General features: G+C 35.9%; 1 protein-coding gene across 3 annotated transcripts in view; it reads right to left on the bottom strand.

Annotated features, from left to right (window-relative positions):
- LOC129431128 (uncharacterized) overlaps positions 1–20948 on the bottom strand; it is a 48492-nt gene that overhangs the window by 6042 nt on the left and 21502 nt on the right. For all 3 annotated transcript variants that reach the window (XM_055188861.2, XM_055188862.2, XM_055188863.2), the window contains exons 11-16: positions 19413–19503; positions 17039–17125; positions 9835–9987; positions 4232–4361; positions 4096–4128; positions 2534–2631 (exon numbers count right to left, since the gene is read on the bottom strand). In XM_055188861.2, coding sequence (XP_055044836.2) covers positions 2534–2631; positions 4096–4128; positions 4232–4361; positions 9835–9987; positions 17039–17125; positions 19413–19503 — 592 coding nt within the window. The remainder of the gene's footprint in view (positions 1–2533; positions 2632–4095; positions 4129–4231; positions 4362–9834; positions 9988–17038; positions 17126–19412; positions 19504–20948) is intronic.

Below are 20948 nucleotides of genomic sequence, written 5' to 3'. Positions count from 1 at the left end.
CAAACTGTTATAAAAGGTGTTTTATCCTATACTCTGGATTATTAATTGCTGCTGGATTAAATTAATTAATAACATTCTTAATTTCATTTTTTAAGCACATTTTCTAAGTCACTTAGCATACAATAATTGTAAACCTTATTTACATCCCACAACTGGTGTTGCTGGGCTCATCAGTATAGGATCTGATGATGCAGCAGAGATTTTAAAAGCCTTCTAAATAAAAAGAGCTTACAGTAAATCTGAGAGTTAACCTTGTGATAAATGTATTTCTTTCAGTGTTATTTGTGTGTTAAAATAAGAAAGATGAAGAGAGTTTGTTTTTTTAATTCTCTTTGGAAAATCTAGTGGGTCAGCACAAAAGGCCAAGCGGTCAATCTCTTAGGGACGTTTTAGATGTGTGCTCCCAGCTCGCCTCGAGCTTAATTTTGAAGTGTCCTCCATTTAAGCGACTGATGAGTTTTAATAAGTTCTACAACGCACACACACCAAAGGCTCCACCGCTATGTCAACCTTAAGACCCCACCAACATATTTGTTACATAACCCCTCCCTTAATATAAAAAATCCATAACCAATGAAAAATCCATATTGATGAACCACTATCATGAATATTTAAGGAATAATTGATGACAGGCCGTTTAAATATTCAAAAATAATGCATACCCATGGAACATTTCTCAACCAATCAGAATAAAGCATTCAACAGCCCTGTAGTATAATAAGTAATATTCTGAAAATTATAATATCCCAACCCTAAAGTCAGACAGCAATGATTGGTTTACTATTAACCAGTGGCGGCTCGTGACTGCTCATCCGAGCGGCGCTAATTCAAAATAAGTGTGCTGAGTGTCATGTGTGTTGCTTGCGTTTTCAAAATATGTGTAAACCATGTGCATCACGTGTTTTGTCAAAATAAGTGCCTGCTGCACACGTGTCAAAACCGTTTATGATAAAAGAGATGCTCATGTTCACAAAATACACGCAAGACACTCCCTTAATAGTAAACTCGGATTACGCATGAGATTATGCGAGTATCTGGCAAACACGAGTGTCCCTTTTATCATAAACTCTTTAGACGCATCTGCAGCAGGCACTTATTTTGACAAGACACGTGATGCACATAGAATCTCTCGACACGCAGAACACATATTTTGAAATTACGAACCACACACATGACGGGCTATACATGTTGTTACAAAATTCGCATTGAGCACCCTCAAAAGTAGAAGTCACCGGCGGTCGCCACTGCTTTCACAAAAGTTTCACAAAATTCCTTCCAGGAAATTTTTCTTCTAAAAATATATAAACATACAAATATATCAAATGAACGAACTGACCCTCTGCTTTCAAACAAACAAACAAACAAACAAACAAAACTTATCTGCTTATAAACTCTTAAATATGGGTATTTTTCTTAAAAAATAAAAAAATTGCAAAAAGCTGAAATAATTGCATTTTTGTGAAGAAATTTTGTTAGAGATCAGATTCAGAACGATTATCAAAACATACATGGAGTGTATGCTTTAGTTTTTATAAATTGGCTAAGTGCACCCATCTAGTGGATAATCGCGGTATTACAGATTAACATAAAAACTCATCAGGGACATGTTTTTTTTCATCCAAAGTTTTCTCTTAACTCTTTCCTCGCCATTGACGAGATACCTCGTCAATCAAGAGAAAACGCTTCCCCGCCAATGACGAGTATTTCCGTCTTTCCGCAATACAGCTATTATCCACTAGGTGGCGCCATTCCGCAACTTTTTAAAACCGGAAGTATTGCCCTATGGCAAGCTGCTGCATGTCCGTGTCTGTTTTAAAGATCGCTCTGAATGGGATCTCTATGAAAAGTCCGTCACAAAAATGGAATTATCTCTGCTTTTTGCTCAAAATGTGGTGTTTTTGCAGAAACCTACCCATATTCAAAAGGTGATTACAAAAGAACCACTGAAGGTAGGATGAAACGTTTTTTTTTTTTTTTTTAAAGCAGAGGGTCTTTTCTTTCATTTGGTATATTGTATGTTTATATATTTGAAGAAGAACATTTTCTGGAAGGCATTAAACTTTTGTGAAAATCATGAAAAACGCTGGCGGTGAAAGAGTTAATTAACGAGATAACTTGTCAATGGCGGGGAAAAAGTTTAAAATAAAGCTGCTTCACGATGCCATAGAAGAACCTTTTCTGTTTAAATGTTCTTTAAAGCACCTTTAACATCTGGAGAACCTTTCTGTTTTACAAAAGGTTCTTTAAGGTGCAAAAAGGTTCTTTAGATTATAAAAAAATGTATAAAGAAATGGTTCTTTGAGGAACCAAACAAGGTTCTTCTGTGAAGCACCTTTTAAGCATCTTTATTTTTAAGAGTGTTGATGAGAACATTTAACAGTACTTGTATAAACTGTAAATTACTCATCATTGGCCGTATGCCATTATTATCACCTTGGTATTGAAATATTCATTTAAATACATGTTTAAATTAAGTTACAAGATCAAATGATGTGGATTAAATGATAAAAAGTGGTACATTGATGTGAAATACCTTTAAGTCTTTGAAGAATTTGGGCTGTTGATTAACCATGTTTTTCTTCTTGTGTGCTTTCCTGTACTGGATGACCTTCTGAAACTCATTCTTCACAACTGATGAGATTAAAGATTTTCATTGGAAATTGCTTTACTCTTTAGGCCAAATCATTTAAATTAGACCTTCTACTGAATGAATATTACTGCAATGTCTTCATGCATTCATGCACAAACAAGTTTTTTTATCTAATGTTCAGCATAATAAAAATATGCAGCATTCTTAAAAATGAAGTCGCTTAAAAAGCCTTTCACAGCAATGCTGTTCAGTCAAAGGTTATTTGAAGAAACATTTCTTACATACTTTTTCATAGTCTAAAGCAGTGGTCTCCAACGTGGTGCCTGCTGGCAACCCGAGTCTAAAAGCACATTCTATTAATAGCCTCAATTTTAATATTTATTTATTACTTGTTTTTTATATTAGCTTAGGTTCTTTTATGTATGTTGACATTTTAAACAATGATAAAACATGTCAATAAGTAAAACAAAAAAGTTTTGAGTAGACTATAAAAAAGTAGCTCTCCAGATTGTTTTATCCATTATGGTAGACAAAAAGGTTGGAGACCTTTTTGGAGACCCCTGTAACTTTTGTGTGAAAACAGAAAGGTTATTCAGATGTTTAAGGTTCTCCTGCCAAAATTGTTCCTCATCATAAGGAACCTTTTATTTTACAGGGTTCCCACCCATTAGTTAACTTCAAATTCAACGACCTTTCAAGGACTTTCCAGGTCCAATACCCTCAAATTCAAGGACTAAATGTGGGGACACATTTCAAGTGAGAGCAAGGTTACATCGTGTTACCTTTTAAGATACATTGTTACAGTTCCCTTTAGAGGGAACTCGCGCTGCGTCACTGCGGTGACACTTTGGAGACGCCTCCAGGGGTAAGTGCGTCTGAATGTGTATATCAAACTCAACCAATGGTGAGGCTTAACAACAAAGACAGGGTGACACGGGAGAGGAAGTATATCGCTATCTGAAATTTTACCAAAGACGGCGTTACAGGGATGCAGGAAGTATGGCAAGGGAGACGCAACGTCTCGTTCCCTTCTCAGGGAACAACAGTTACATTCGCAACCCGAGACGTTTTCACGTGTCAAACAGAACTATGCAAAAAAACATTTTGGTATGAATCAACATTCGCATACAGAAGATATAAGCATTAAAAGCGAACAGTTTAGCACGTGTGCTTAAAAAGTCTAACATTTTTATGATATTATCCTACACTACACAAGGAATAATATGGATTTTTTTCAGAAAAATTCTTGCATAAAATAAATTCAAGCACTTTCAATAACCTGTATCTATGTATGTATATATTTTCAAAAACTTTCCAGGTCCTTGAATTTTTTCCCCCAGATTCACAAACTTTCAAGGATTTCAAGAACCCGTGGGAACCCTGATTTTAAAGGTGAAAATGTTTGAACGTAACATTGCAGGGTAATGTTCAGACAGCAAAAGTGGCATCACTTTCTCTTAAGCAAGATCTATAAACAATACAAATCAGAAAAGTCGTCCACGTACCATCCACCTCCGCTGTCAGGCCTTTAACCGAGGCTGCAGGAAAAGCACAAAAACACACAATCAGAAGGCATTCAATCAAATCAGCCCTAAAACATCACTTGCATCTTCACTTTCAATAAAATTTTGATAGGAGTACCCCCAGAAACCGTCTCGAATTCTGCAAGCTCATGGAAAAAGGTGGCCAGGCTCGGTTCTTGCAACATGATCTGTTCCACCAGGGCGTGCAGCAAGGTGAACTTTCGATTGTTCCCACGCAGCTGAGAGACCTACAAAAAGATCAGACAGAAACAATAAGCATGCTTGAGTAAGTGTTCAATGCCGGTGCTCGAAGAAAGAGTCGCACATGCCTGAACAAATATCCCATCTGACCGAAGGGGAGTTAAATGCAGTAAAGCAGGCAAGCAAATATTTATCTTTCAAGCAAGCAGTCCACACTGTGAATACCAATAACGTGTCCAAGGCCGCAGGATGAGGAAGGTTTGACAAACTCAAAACTATTACCACGAACTAAAAATGGCAGTTGTTGTTGTCCTTGTACTGAAGTGCACCTCTTTTGTATACATGTAAAAAATGGCTAAACATTTTCCCACAAAGGATCTCCAAGGTTGTGCTCTATTATTAACCATGCACCATCGCAGTATAAAGTCTATCATGTATTGCGAGTTGCACATACACCGTAGCTGCTAATTCAAAACATTTCACATAATTAAACAAATCATAATTAGTACTGTAAGTGCTAAATCCTTCTATCTGAATTGCATTGTGTAAAGTGAGAGCTAATGTCACAAAGCATTTTGCATTTAGCAGAATGATCATTTTCAGATCTGCATCTGAAGAGGTCTATAGAGAACCAGAGCGAGTCTCTGTCAAGCTCCCTGGATGTGTTCTTTATGGTAATAAATGTAGACGTAAAGCCAATGTGTCAATTTCTGCTGCACATGGGGATAAAACCTGGATGGCTGCTGCATTAAGGAGTATGCATACTTTGTTGTTTACCATTTCGAATCCTTCCCATTACAACACTACATAAATTACGATTTTGCTTTAAGTCTCCTGTCTCTCAGATTCTCCTCCAGAGAAGAGACCCCTAATATCTGGTGACTCTCTCAATATCTTTGCTCAAATTTGCCAGGATACCATCTGTTATAAATCTGAAAATTTTATAAAATAGCTAATAATCTTAGTTATGCATTTCAATGCTCTTACTGTGTAACAACAATTACTGTTCTATCTGTCTCCTAATGAATTTTAGGAAATCTGAAACAAAGTCAATATCATTAAGGAAAGAGGGTAACACTTTATAAAAATGCTGTACACTAAAGGATTATTGGGAACACCTGTTCAATTTCTCATTAATGCAATTATCTAATCAACCAATCACATGGCAGTTGCTTCAATGCATTTAGGGGTGTGGTCCTGGTCAAGACCATCTCCTGAACTCCAAACTGAATGTCAGAATGGGAAAGAAATGTGATGTAAGCCATTTTGAGCATGGCATGGTTGTTGGTGCCAGACAGGCCGGTCTGAGTATTTCACTCAGTTACTGGGATTTTCACGCACAACCATTTCTGGGGTTTACAAAGAATGGTGTGAAAAGGGAAAAGCATCCAGTATGTGGCAGTCCTGTGTGCAATAATGCCTTGTTGATGCTAGAGGTCAGATGAGAATGGGCCGACTGATTCAAGCTGATAGAAGAGCAACTTTGACTGAAATAACCACTCGTTACAACCGAGGTATGCAGCAAAGCATTTGTGAAGCCACAACACGCACAACCTTGAGGCGGATGGGCCACAACTGCAGAAGACCCCACTGGGTACCACTCATATCCACTACAAATAGGAAAAAGAGGCTACAAAATTGGACAGTTGAAGACTGGAAAAATGTTGCCTGATCTGATGATTCTCAATTTCTGCTGAGACATTTAGATGGTGGAGTCAGAATTTGGTGTAAACTGAATGAGAACATGGATCCATCATGCCTTGTTACCACTGTGCATCCTGGTGGTGGTGGTGTAATGGTGTGGGGGATGTTTTCTTGGCACCCTTTAGGCCCCTTAGTGACAATTGGGCATCGTTTAAATGCCACGGCCTACCTAAGCATTGTTTTTGACCATGTCCATCCCTTTATGACCACCATGTACCCATCCTCTGATGGCTACTTCCAGCAGGATAATGCACCATGTCACAAAGCTCGAATCATTTCAAATTGTTTTCTTGAACATGACAATGAGTTCACTGTACTAAAATGGCCCCCACAGTCACCAGATCTCAACCCAATAGAGCATCTTTGGGATGTGGTGGAACGGGAGCTTCGTGCCCTGGATGTGCATCCCACAAATCTCCATCAACTGCAAGATGCTATCCTATCAATATGGGCCAACATTTCTAAAGAATGCTTTCAGCACCTTGTTGAATCAATGCCACTTAGAATTAAGGCAGTTCCTTTATAAACTTTTCTTCTTTTGTGTTTTATGGCAGTTGGCAAACCACAAGCTTTTCCTTGTCACATTCGACTTTATCAGCTTCACAAATTGCACATGACACCTCAACGCTACCTTTAAATTTATCTTAGTTCCTCTTGGCTATGAGCTGCTGTTCCTGCATCCTAATTCATTAGCCAAGTGGCAACATGGGCATTTGTTTTGACATTTTTTGCAACTCACTGAATCATTAGTAACACAACGGTAACGTGTATTGATTTTTTTAGGCCAGGGTGCCGGAAAGCTGCTTGCTAGGTAGAGAGATTTCAGGGCACTTGCACGATAAGCAGAATGACTTTCTTTTAAGTTAATGAGGCATCTGAACACACCACCCCTGTGTTGTCGCCATGGAGACCTGACAAAGAAATGAACAGAACTGTGTGCTCTTTTGAAAGTGATGAAGTATGAATGTGCCGGACCGCTCTGTGCACTACTTGGGGTTCCTCTCTGGGAGATTTAGGATTATGTCTGTATCTAAGTGCTGAGCAAACATTCATTGGATGCATTCTGGTTATTTTTAGGCTTCAAAAAGGCAAATGCTTCTGTCTATACAAGCTATTTTGTGTATTGTAGCTTTACGAAATGTGTTTATGTCAGGATGGGTGACAGGGCGAATGATACAAACCAATAGAGAAAAATTAAGTGGCTAATCTTTAATAGTTTAGGAGACTTAATAGTGATTTCAGTTTTGGGACACTTTACAATAAGGTTTTTTAACATTATCATTTTCATTTTTAATGATTATATTTAATAGCTTTTGTTTTTGGTCACATTTTCAATCATGAACTAACAGGGTGAGCTAATAACTAGAATGTGCATTGACTTATTTGTAATAAAAAGATAAATAGAGAATGGGTGCATCTCTAGGCTACATGTTCATCACCTCACTAAAAGCAGATGAATTGATGTTTTTCTTGCAAATAAATTGAACAATTAATTTAACATTATAAAAAAAACGCATTAACGCCCTAATATGGGACACACAGTGCGAGTAGAGGTCTTCACGGGTCCACTTAGATCAGAAAGCGGGTTTGGGTCTAAAACTTTCACGTGTGCCTCAGACATGAGTCGGGTATAATATTAGCACCATCAGGTCTCGACATTCGTGTGTGCACGAAAAAAAATATTTTATTAACCAGTATTTTTGTATTGTTTTCCTGAAATTAGTTAATTTATAGTAAATTTAGTATTTATTTGAGTAAACTGTGGTAAGTTGCAGTATACTGAAAAAAAATTATTAATTTAATTTACTAAATTTTTTTTTTTAGGGAAGTGGTCGCAATCAATTTATTTAAGCTAAATTTAAACAAAAGTTTTTATTTTATTTTTCACATTTTTTTTGTTTAAATTCATTGCAACCATCTAAATTGAATCTTTTTTTTCAGTGCGCAGTGCAAATTTCTTTTTAACCTGACTGGACCCAACTATAAATGGCACCGACGTGTCTGCTGCACTGAAAAAAATTTATTCATTCAATTTACTTTATTTTTTAAGTATATGTAGCTTAAACAAATTGATTGCAAACACTTACCCTAAAAAATGAGTAAATTTAATAAATAATTGTTTTCAGTGCAGCAGACACGTCAGTGCCATTTACATTTGGGTCCAGTCGGGTTAAAAAATGTACGCTGCACTGAAAAAAAAGATTCATTCAATTTACTTAATTTTTTAAGGTAAGTGGTCGCAATCAATTTATTTAAGCTACATTTAAACAAAAGTTTTTTGTTTTGTTTTGTTTTATTAAAAAAAAATTGTTTATATGTAGCTTAAATAAATTGATTGTGACCATTTACCTTAAAAAATTTGAGTAAATTGAATGAATAATTTTTTTCAGTGCAGCAGACACGTCGGTGCCATTTACATTTGGGTCTAGTCAGGTTAAAAAAATGTATTCATTCAATTTACTCAATTTTTCTAAGGTAAGTGGTCGCAATCAATTTATTTAAGCTACATGTAAACAAATGTTTTTTGTTTTGTTTTGTTTTATTAAAAAAATTTTGTTTATATGTAGCTTAAATAAATTGATTGTGACCATTTACCTTAAAAAATTTGAGTAAATTGAATGAATAATTTTTTCAGTGCAGCAGACACGTCGGTGCCATTTACATTTGGGTCTAGTCAGGTTAAAAAAATTTATTCATTCAATTTACTCAATTTTTCTAAGGTAAGTGGTCGCAATCAATTTATTTAAGCTACATGTAAACAAACGTTTTTTGTTTTGTTTTGTATTATCTAATTTTTTTGTTTACATGTAGTGTAAGAGTTAAAAGTATAAGAGTTAAAAGTGTAAAAGTTAAAAGTATAGCACACTACATTAAAAGATTAATGCTGATGTTATATTTGAATATCTGAATGTTAATTCTGATGTTATATTTGAATATCTCAATGTTAATTTAGTACATACTTGTGTTAAAGTGGATGTTGTTGTGAGGACTTTTATTATGACGAGGGGGAGACGTAGAGTAAGGAGGAAAGTAAAAAAAAAGGGGGTAAAGAAGAACTTGTCCGTGTCCGAGGGTTTTATTGATATATTCCTAAAGTTATATTTAGTTTTAAGCCCCGAGAACACCCACAAGCAACTATTACAGTAGCTTAAATAAATTGATTGCGACCACTTACCTTAAAAAATTGAGTAAATTGAATGAATCATTTTTTCCCAGTATACTGCAATTTACCACAGTTTACTCAAGTAAATACTAAATTTACTATAAATTAACTTATTTCAGGAAAACAATACAAAAATACTGGTTAATAAAATTTGTATTTCAGTCACAAGCTTTTGTAACATGTGAAATGCAAAAAAACATTATTTTGCTACTACACTGAAAAAATTATTCATTCAATTTACTCCATTTTTTTAAGGTAAGTGGTCGCAATCAATTTATTTAAGCTACATTTAAACAAAATTTTTTTTATAGAAAGACAAAACAAAAAACGTTTGTTTAAATGTAGCTTAAATAAATTGATTGCGACCACTTACCTTAAAAAAATTGAGTAAATTGAATGAATCATTTTTTACCAGTCTATCACGCTACTGAAAAATGTTAAGGTAGCACAATTGTTGCTATAAACTAGTTACTTAAAACTGATACAAACTCTGACCAAAACAGTGACTAGAGGAATAAAACCAGATGATTGAGACATATAAGATGTAAAGAAATAAAAAAGGCAGATATTTGTCCCCTATGCCAATGAAACTTTTTATCATCCGTTCCTCTATGCCATCTCGGGGTCATTTCCCAGTCGGATTCGGCCCTTACCTTTGTTAAAGATGAAAGGCGAAATCCCTTGGCCCTGTCTTTGCCTGCGTTCTGGTTGAGGTAATTGCCCACAGTCAGGAGATGCTCCAACACGTTGACAAATGACTCGCAGGACACAAACTGCTGGCACATGCGGATCTTCTGGTTAATCAGCTGTAAGACAAACGCCAAAGCACGTCAACTCCGACTAATACACCCGCAAACTTACCCTACATCTCACATGCACTTAAGTTTTTTCTGTGATCTCCCTGCTGATATTGACACCTCTTGATGGATCAGGGGTTAAGGGGTTCAACTATTACTGGTAATATATTGCTAGACATAATTAAGCTCATCATACGTCAAAAAGACGTCCAGCTTAGGGTTTGTACCATTGGGATTTGTAGCTTTAAGTTGTACTGTCAATTGCTTCGGACAAACGCATGCACTTTTAATCTTTTAATTTAAGGTTCCTAAAAGATTATTTGTCAGTGAAGAACCTTTAACATCCACAGCACAGCTTTCTGATGCACAAAATTTTTATTGAAAATCACTCTTTGTTCAAAATAGTCAAACGAGTTTCTGTTTTAAAGCTCATATGGGGGGCCCCATACATAGACTCGCCCTGGGCCCACAAATTTTGAAAAATCATCAACTATATGTAATACACTTAACCAGCAATAGTTAGCCTGTCCGGAACCGAGCTGACTAAAACCGCATCACTGTGTTACACTTGCTTTTCATGTGAACGGCCCCTACGCTAATAAGATTTTGTGTCTCTCTCCCTGTCTCGTCCTTGATCCCGAGGACAATGAGACACTCCCAAGGGTTTTTCCCTCCTAGGACTTTTTTTTTACTTCCCCGGCTTAAAATCCGGGGTTTTTTTTCTCCTAGGGGGGTTTTCAACCCGGGGAGGCAGCCTTTTTGGGTTTAACTTCTATATGTTACATTAGTAATACGTTCGCTTATAATGTTGATTTATAGCCGCAGCAAATTTAGCTGCTTGTGCTATCGTGTATTATGTTGTGCTATCTGTCGATTTTCTGTGCTTTTCACTGCATCTATTATGTAAAGCTGCTTTGATACAATTACCAAATTGTGAAAAGCGCTATATAAATAAAATTGAATTGAATTGAATATCTTAACCAAAACACATCAAAACTTTTCACAATTTCACAGGAGATATTTTGACAGTAAGAGAAAATTACCAAAAGCACAGATTTCTTGGCCCTGTAGAAATATGTAAAGTAGCTGCGTTACAATTAACCCCGCGTTAGTTTGTGCCCCGCTCATCCCTACTTCAAGAAAATAATTTAGGTCAAGGGGGGTCGGCTGACAAAAAAGTTGAATCACATCATACTTTATATCATTTGTTTCATGCCTCTTTTACCCTGTTTGTTGCAATTTTGTTCTTGTACTTTTATGATCTCTTAGTTATTGTCTTCATATGTTTTGTTTTTTATTAATTTATTTAAATGATGTATTTATAGTATCACAATGTTTGTTAATAAAACATTACATTTAGACTGATGAAATGCAAACTTGTAATTCTCTCTGCGGATCACCATTGTATTATTTCCAATTATCTTTACTAAATTAGACGCACCGTATTCATGTAGGTGTCTCATTTATATTCTTAATAATACCACAAGTAACATCCTGACGGTTCTCTTATGGGAAAGCCCATGTGATTTAGTCAAGATAAACAGGTTGAGGTATTATGAGACACTAGCATTAATTGCTAAAGCTGTTTACGCTGCTAGTTATTTTCCATCTCTTCAATCTTATATACAGAGCCCCAAAGTAAAAAAAGGGTAGATATAGTATTTAATAGGTCCTTACATACTGCTTGACATAACATCTATAATCTAGTAGTAGCATCAGCATTATACTGTATGCACAAGTGACCCCAACCTTCAGACTTCCATTTGGTCTCAATCCATTACCTTCAATGCCTCATATAAGATTAGATTAAATCCTAACCACTGCTTAATGACATTAAACAAACCTCTGTTAGTCGTTTCCTTACAAAATGCCATATGACTTTTACAAGTACAAAAGCACAATATCATGGTTTGGGTACAGTTTCATGTGAATCCCAATTCCCATGTGAAGCGCATGTAATCACGTGAAACTTGGTGATATGTGACCACATCCTATATGGTTATACCATGACTGTAAAAAGGTGTACAACGTGTCCCAGTACACTTCCATTGTAAAAAATATGAAGCAAAAATATCTACAAAATGGCCACTGCACCAATATCATCTGGACCCAAATTCTGCGTAGTAGTTATCGTGAGATTTAGATGCGGTATCTACACTGTAAAAAATACGTTGCTGCCTTAAAAAAATTTTGTTGAATCAACTCGGATTTACAAGTCATTCCAACTTGCTATTATTTATCTTGACTACAGGTGAGTTGTTATAACTTATAAAATTAAGTTGACTTTTCTCAACTATATTTTATAAGTTGTGACAACTCATCTCTGTTGACAAGGGAGCAAAGTATTTTTACAGTGTAGGGACCACACATTTTTTGGTTTAACTAATCACAAACACACACATCAAGTTGCCACACCCCTTTTAATAGCATCTTATAACTAACTAAAACTAAACTTATAAGACATACGAACACTTAAAAGTAGATCAACATGATAAGCAAAAATACAGAAATAACTAACAAAAACACAGAAATAAATGTATTTGAAGTGTAATCTGATATTTAAGTTTGGTACACGTACCACTCGTTCACGGGTCAGTGACAAAAACGGTTTGGCACGATGAGAAATTCAAAACTCTTTTAAAAAAAACTTGTTTTAAAAGCATGCATCAGGTTTATTTCAATGCACATTTATGTATTGTAGTGTATTTATGTTAATTTTATGCAATAAAAAATTATATTTGCACCATTTTGATGAAAGCTAAGACTGACCTGAAAATGTCAAATGGTGTAACCGCCAATTACGCAAAAGAATGAGAAATATTAAATATTTTATCCACCTTGATGGCATGTAAACATACGGAGCCCTTAACATGGAGCAAAAATTAAATAAAGTTTAGTTTTGCATGCTCATGTGAAACTATCGCGTGCGCACGTGAAACTATTGCATGCGCACGTGAAACTTTTGTTTTTTTAATGTTACTTTCACGTGCGCACGCAATAGTTTCACGTGAGTAAGCGAAACTAAACTTTCAAAAAAAATTCTGCACATAAAGGTTTTGCGTGAGCACATGAAAGTTTCACGTCAGCACATGAAACTAAACTTAACTTTTTTTTACTCCAATGTCACTTTAGGGGCTCAGTATAGACATAATCATCATCAAGAACATTTAAAAAAATATATAATTTCATTAGTTATTTCTAAATTTTAATGCATTTTTTGTAATTTTTGCCTTGACATATGCTGAAAAACAGCTCTGTTTTCTTAATAATCTTTGAGAAATGATGTACAAATGTATGTAAAAATATCATATTACACTAAAGTAGATGATTATATTTTATTCCACTTTTTTATGAATATATTTATATATTTTTTTAAAATACTAGTTAAAACAATTGACACAGACCGGTTACACCACATTGACATTTTTGCAATTATCCCCCAAATATTCTTTCAAAATGAAATAAAACCAGGTATTTTAGACTTGGTCCTCAAATAAGATAATGTATGCAAGTAATCTGCAAATTTACTTTAAAAATGTTAACCCTTTTACATTTAATTGAACCATACGGACACAAAATAATTAACGTCACGTCATTGACCCTCACATGGAGGACTGGGTATATAATAATGCAGCCAGCCACCAGGGGGCAGTCAAAATATTTTGGATTAACTTTTCAGGATGTTTGTGGTTTTTACATTGAACATTTTCATGCATCACATGTGGCTTTTGTAAGGGTTACGTTATAGAAACCAGACAATCATCTTTCGAAAACTATAAACGACTGTTAGTTACATTTTAAGCCGCATTCAGACAGCCAGCGATGTTATCACTGTGTGTCGTCCGTCTCTTTCAATGAGTCGTTTTTCAATCTGCTTGTCATAAACAAACGAGTACCATCCACGCCAGTAACTGACGAGAGAAGGATGACGTGCTTCGTTCTCATTGGTAGTCGCTCCCGAAATTCGCTCGACATTTGCATAAAGTTAAACTTTTCTTAACTTTCTCGCGTCACTGGGCACGCCCATACGGCCGCCAATGGTCACTTTTGCTCGTGCTGCCGGGGGTCGCCCGGTTTTCATTGAAGTTAGTGAGATTGCGTCGCTCTGCTACTGCTGATTGCTGGCTGTCTGAAGGGGGCTTATAGTTTAACACCCTTCAGTTTAATACCGTTCAAACACTGTAGGCACTTTTTAGTAAGAGCCCATCCTGCCACAAAGTGTTAGCATTCGTCAGATGTCTTGAAGACAAAGCACAACACACCTAGAGATTCTCCAGCATTCCCAATCTAAGCCAGACCAATTTTCCACCCTTGCACCCAGCCTCTCACACGATGGGTAAATCCATCTTAATGTTTGGGGTTTAAAAAGTCAACCATGTCTGAAATCCCATGGATTTAATGGGATACGTAGAAAAACACCAACCATGGGTTCTTGCTGAGGGTGCACTTAGCAATGAAGTGCCTTTCATACTGAGTGACAATTAAATACATCTTCATCCAGATGCTCTTTTAAAGCAAAAAAATCAAAACACTTATTTGCATATTTGGTCTTTTTTGTGCATGTTGTGCATGTAATGACCTGTAATGACTGTGATTTTGCAATATGCAAATAGCGCTCTGAACTTTTAACATTTTAGACCTTTCAAATTCTTAGTATACACATACACACAAGTCTGAACAGCTAAAAATGACTACTGCTTCTATAGCATCTTTATTTTGACATCAGTTTGTGACACCCCTAAGGAAATAAAGGTGGACAGTACAACAAAATCTGCTGAATAGCTGTCAGTCCCCTGAGGCGAAAGCCCTTCCTGACATCCATATGCAGAGTCAAGTGTATTTCCCGCGCCATATAACCTCCGAAAAATGACTATACCTCCCTGACCCCGACCTTCGGATTTACTGCCTGTAACCTCCAGCCCCGGACCGCCAGGTTTCATCAAGTTCATCCACGGCAGCTTCTCAAGATAGCCCTTAAGACCGTGCTTTCATTCATTAGAGGGATTTCAGAGAGCTCAACATCTTAGAGAAATGTATTTAATGGTGCGGGGCCAGGCGGTTATAGAGGGAGTCCAATGAAAACAAAGTTTCGAGGTGAACTTAAAGTACAAGAGGGATTTGAGCCTTTCAGGTAGAAAAAGCCTTTTCGGGCTACGTCTCCAGCCAGGCACTACCTTGCTCTTACTAATAAATGACTTCCAGAGTTTGAGGGAAATTTACCATTAGAAAACCCCTCAGCCCTTTATAAGTGCTCAGACTTGGAGCTCCTGTGTATTAATGCATGATCTTCTTTTCTGAGGTCCATTTCGCTTTTTTCTTTCATGCACCTACTGTCTGCCGAGATGATTTTTCGCAGTAGTAGATGGGTGATTCTCGCGAAATTAGACTTCATGAGGTGTCATGAAACATTTTGATAATAAAAGTAAATGCTATCAAAATAATAAGCACACAGTTACAAACATCTCTTCGTGTACTATTTTGCACATGATTTCAAATGACATCATACAAACCAATTTTGTTGTTTTTTCCACATTTAAGGGGGAAATTTTCATTACCGCAACGTGTCCATGACTGGATTTGGGTTCTTTGACATGGAAATATTTATAATTAAAAAATCTAAAAAATAAAAAGTTTCAGTGGATGTTATACTATAAACATTTACAGTAAACAAACATGTGGTTTTTGGTGATCATTGGTAAATGTAGAGACAAAAAAAAAGGAATATAAATGTGTCCAAGACCAATTTTCTCATCCTCCGCAACAATTTTCAATCATTGTTTAAGCCCTTAAGAAACTAACATTTTAAAAAATGTTGGAAGGGACATAATTGATTGTGACACTCAAGATGGCTACCAGGTAAGCAGTTCTTATTTTTTCTCTCCAGATAAAATTTTCTTTGTCATAGTACCTAGACAACTTTTTAGTTGTCATTACCGAAACAAGTTTGTAAATGCATATATTTCATCATGTTGCGGTAATGATCATTTTTGATAATGATAATCTAAAAAATGTAAAGATTTTATAGGAAATATTTTTTAAATCCTCTAAAAATAATGGTTACAGTAAGTTCTGACCATAATCTTATACATTGCAAAAAATGATTTTCAAGAAAAAAAATCTTAGTATTTTTGTTTTGTTTTCAGTAAAAATATATAAAAATTCTTAAATTAAGTTGCTTTTTCTTGAAGATCAAAACGACCCAAGAAAATAAGTCTAGTTTTTAGACCAAAAATATCAAATTTAAGTGATTTTGTGCATAGAACGGGCGAGGGATCTGCCAATGGAGTAAGCAAAAAAAATCTGGAACATTTTTCTTAAACACTAAATTCAAGAAAAATTTGCTTACCCCATTGGCAGATGTTTTGCTTGTTTAATGTACAAAATCACTTAAATTTGATATTTTTGGTCTATAAACTAGACTTATTTTCTTGGGTCATTTTGCTCATCAATCTTAATTTAAGAATTTTTAGATATTTTTACTGAAAACAAGACACAAATACTAAAAAAAAATTCTTTAAAATAATATTTGCAGTGTATGTGCAAAAAAATTGACTTCAAGGGCTTTTTAAAAATTCTGATGCTGGACACCTTCTAAATCTGGATTTCATGAGAATTACCCAGATGTGTTTTTTATTCTTATTTTTTCTATGTCTATGCTGATATCCCCTACACCCACCTCCAGTACCAAGAGACTCGACATCATAAGATTGTGTTTTCCCACAACCAAACTTTTAATTTTCCTACTCTGTCAATCATAATCATCATTGCGCTGCGGTGCTAACTACAAAACAAATGCCATCGCACATACACACACAATCTGTCTCATATGCAACCATGCAAATTAATATGCTGCTTATCTTTAATGCTAAATAAATAATAAGTTAATCCAAGTGCCGCTTTCTTGTATCTTCTGAAGTAAATGCTCTTTCTGTTGGGTGGCATATTCTAAATATGTGCTATCGGTGAGAATGAGTTGACAGATTAAAAGTGAATGAAACCGTCAGCCTGACGTGAGTGTGAGTGACAGGTGCATATGAGGTGTTTGTAATGTGACTCTGACCGGTGTGAGGTCCTCCATACAGATGGGAAGTTCTCTCAACATGAGCAGCAGATCCAGCTGTGCGCTGAGGTTTGGGATGTGACACATCTGAGGAAGAAGTGTTGCATCGTAAGACGATCAGCAAAACGTCACAGAAATGTGAGGCAACACATTGATACATACGTGTGAGTCTCACTAAAAATTACTTTTAACTCCAAATTCAAGAATCAAAGAATTTTTACATGTAAATGTGCATAAAAAAGGGCAAAAATTATTATAATAAAGATTATGGGCCTGTTTCTCAGACAGGGCTTATCCTAGTCCTAGACTAAAATGATTTTAAAATAAATCAGTGCCATTGCTTTGTCACAAGATGCACACCAGTATTAATTTGTGTAAGGTATGTTTGTAAAAACTACTTAAATGTCCTAATATAACTAAGGCCTAGTCCTGGATTAATCGAAACCCTGTCAGGGAAATTGTCCCTAAATGTTATTAAGAAAATCTTACCATGGCTTTATTGCAAATAAAACAAAACTACAGTTTAAATAGGTACTATAGTTAAACATTGGTTACCACAAATGAATCATGGTTTTGTTTCAGTAATCATATTTTAAAGCAGTGTTCTTCATTGCGCGGCTCGCGAGCCGCATGCGGCTCGGCAAGCTTTAATTTGTGGCTCGCATGGCTGTAAATAATACAGTGATATGATCATGCAGGCATGCGCTTTTTCTGTCTTTTTTGCTCCGGACGCTAACTTTGTTAGAAAACCTACCTATTAGATCAAGATGCACGTCGAGAAGCCTGTTCAACCGCATGCAGCGCTTGCACAGACCGATCGTCATATGACATCAAAGTACCGTGAGATAAGACTGCTTGTTATGCTTTCGAATTGCTCTCGCGCACAGTAATGGTCACTCGCCATTCGCCAACCGTTCTGTGCAGCGCCACATGAAATAACGAGAAAGGTGGCCCCCTGGTGGTTTGGGGGGCACTGCATAAGCATATTATAAGAATGCTTAGCATTAAAATCCTGTTTTTGTCATTAAGGGAAATCACATTGTCTCAGTTATAAATTTGACTGTTAATGATAAAGAATGATTTGCCCTTGTATTTATTACATTGCAACAGATTGACAGATTGATAAGCAGACATGCTTTTTATGACTGGATTTAACTTTTGATACTTTGTGGTAAAGGCGGCTCTCCTATTGACCCTGACATGTCAGTGTGGCTCTCATGAAAAAAATAGTGAAGACCACTGTTTTAAAGGGAACATTTCACAAGACTTTTTTAAGTAGTAAAATAAATCTGTTTACTAGACTTTTACTATAATAAAACCATGCTAAAAGGTATTTTAGGACCATTAAGATAAATTTATTTGGCCAAAAATATGTTTTAAATATATGCTAAATATAAAAGTAAAGCTAAATTAAATATATTTTTGAATTTGAAAATTTACACTGTATTTTCCTGGCAAATTATAAAAGTTTATAACATTTTATTACATTAAAAGTTTATAAAGCATATTTTTGCAGTTGAAAATATATTTAATTTGAACCTTTTCAAACCTGTTATGTTTATAGATTTGTTAAAAAAAAAAAATCCAATGCAACACGAATATAAATGCTTTAAAATAGTTCCATTTTTAAAATTTATTTAAAAAATGGCCAAAAAAATAGATTGATGACAAATATATTTTTGTAAACATATTTCCATATATATTTCAGCAAATATATTTTTGACCATTTTTTGTTTATTTTGTAATAATTTAAAACTATTTTTGTGGATTTATAAATGTGGATGTTTACACTGTTTAAAATCTGGTGGTGTTAATAAAAGTAATTTACACTTTTTAATTCACACAAATTTCTGTGATGAAAATTTGGAGGGTAAAACATAAAAGTTATCTTTTATGAAAATTGTCAGGAAAATGTAAGTCAATAAAAACTTTACAGACTCAGCTTCTTTACAAAAACATAATTTCTTAATTTTTGCCTTGGTTTTTTATGGGGTTAAACTAAAATCTGGACATTGTTCATGACAGCTTTTGCGAGATTCACGCTTTACAGTACATGCAACAGTTTGCCTCTGTATCATCAAAAACACATTACCGAAATATTTAAATTATTATGCACTGTGCAATGACAAGATTTTCAATTGTGAAAATCACATCCCTGAGGTTAAGCATGGAAAAACTGCGTGATTTAATGAATCACACATGCAACGTCTATTCCCATAAAATAAAAAGCAATTCCCTAACCATTTGCATTTTGAAAAAGGTAACGTGTTTGTCAGATCATTAACATTATGTCTGTCATGTGATGATTGTTATCAGCATTATTACAGAAGTGAATGAATTCGAGTGTGAAAACAGTCTGAGTCTAGAGCTTTACCTCCAGCATGTACTGATCCACCATGTGCAGTTCAGTCACATCTCCTTTATATGATTTATACATCTCAATGTCATCCGCTGTAGGCACGTACCTGTGCAGGACAGAAAATAAAAGTCATAGCCGGGCACAGAATTGCCTGCCCTAATTTATCTTTACAAGGGTTCTCTGCTTATAAATGCTGAGCGTTTTAAGCATGCATGATTTTAAAGAGATGTCGCACAACCTCATCCTTTTTTTTTAACAGCTTGATTGTTTGTCTCCTCTGAGATTGCCTCCTCTTTTTTTATCCCTTCATCTATCTGTCTGAAAAATAGGCACGCTACTCTGATTTCCAATGGTCTGAGGAGCAAGACTTGATTAAAAGCCAAGCTGCAGTCAGGTTATATAAAGTGCCCAGGTAGCCGATGCTTCCATCCAGTCTGAACCCAAAATGGACCTTTGTTCATGTTGTTTTAGCGTGTTTCGAATCCATACCACACTGACTATTTCATGAGCCCATGGATGTTTCACTAGAGAAACTACAGCCACCTTCCATTAATATTGCAGCTTCTGCTGGAAATGACTCGATTAAGATTGTATTCAGAAGCCCATGCGGCCACACTTGGATATTCGTCTGAATAAATCCCGCAGCAGGTGCATTAGATTATGTCCCCTGCATGCAGGTCAGCCTGCCGCAGTCATCTAAAGATGTTTCCCGAAGACGGGCGTAGATAAGAAGGCATTTCTTCAGACTAAACATCCCTGAGGGCAACTCAATAGTTTCCCTTTACTCAACTACACCTGATGAAAGTTTCATAAGGAGACTGTTCTGTTAAGAGAGTCTGGCATGTGTTCTTGTACATTAGCATTAAAGAAAGACTGTAGTGCCTTCTTTAATCTGAACTGTCTGTGACTTTATCCGGTCTCTGTGGGCTTCATTACTTGGGCTTTCTCACATATCTGCGGCTTTCTGGACTGCTGTATTTTCATTTGTTTTGTTAAGGGCCAGGTAACACAAAAACAGACTTTATGAATTAGGTGTTCGTGTAGCGTAAAGGATTTGAGTCCAAGGGGATACACATACTGATAAAATGTATACTTTAAATGCACTGCAAGTCGCTTTAGATAAAAGTGTCTGACAAATGCATTAGGTAGGCATACCACAAAGAAAATAAAACCTCATATGAGATCTCATTAATGTCTCTATTAGTACTAAAAAGAATACCGGTACTAGGTATTGCACACGGTCGAAACCCCCCCTCCAAAAGTGAGCCGTACCAAGCTGTACCGAGCTGTACTATGCAATAGAAAGCGCCAAAAGTCTCCAAAGCTCCATGCTGGAAAAACCAGCATACCAGCATTTGTGTTTTGGTGCTGGTTTGCTAATGAACACCAGCTAAACCAGCACCAAACCAGCACTAGCACCAGCATCCCATGCTGGTCAAACCAGCAAGACCAGCATATGTTGTGTTTTGGTGCTGGTATGCTAATGAACACCAGCTAAACCAGCACCAAACTAGCACCAGCATCCCATGCTGATGAAACCAGCAAGACCAG

Source organism: Misgurnus anguillicaudatus, chromosome 13 (assembly GCF_027580225.2).
Source record: "Misgurnus anguillicaudatus chromosome 13, ASM2758022v2, whole genome shotgun sequence".
Taxonomy (NCBI): domain Eukaryota; kingdom Metazoa; phylum Chordata; class Actinopteri; order Cypriniformes; family Cobitidae; genus Misgurnus; species Misgurnus anguillicaudatus.
The sequence above is the reverse complement of the archived record's forward strand: the minus strand, read 5'-3'. Positions and strand labels throughout refer to the sequence as shown.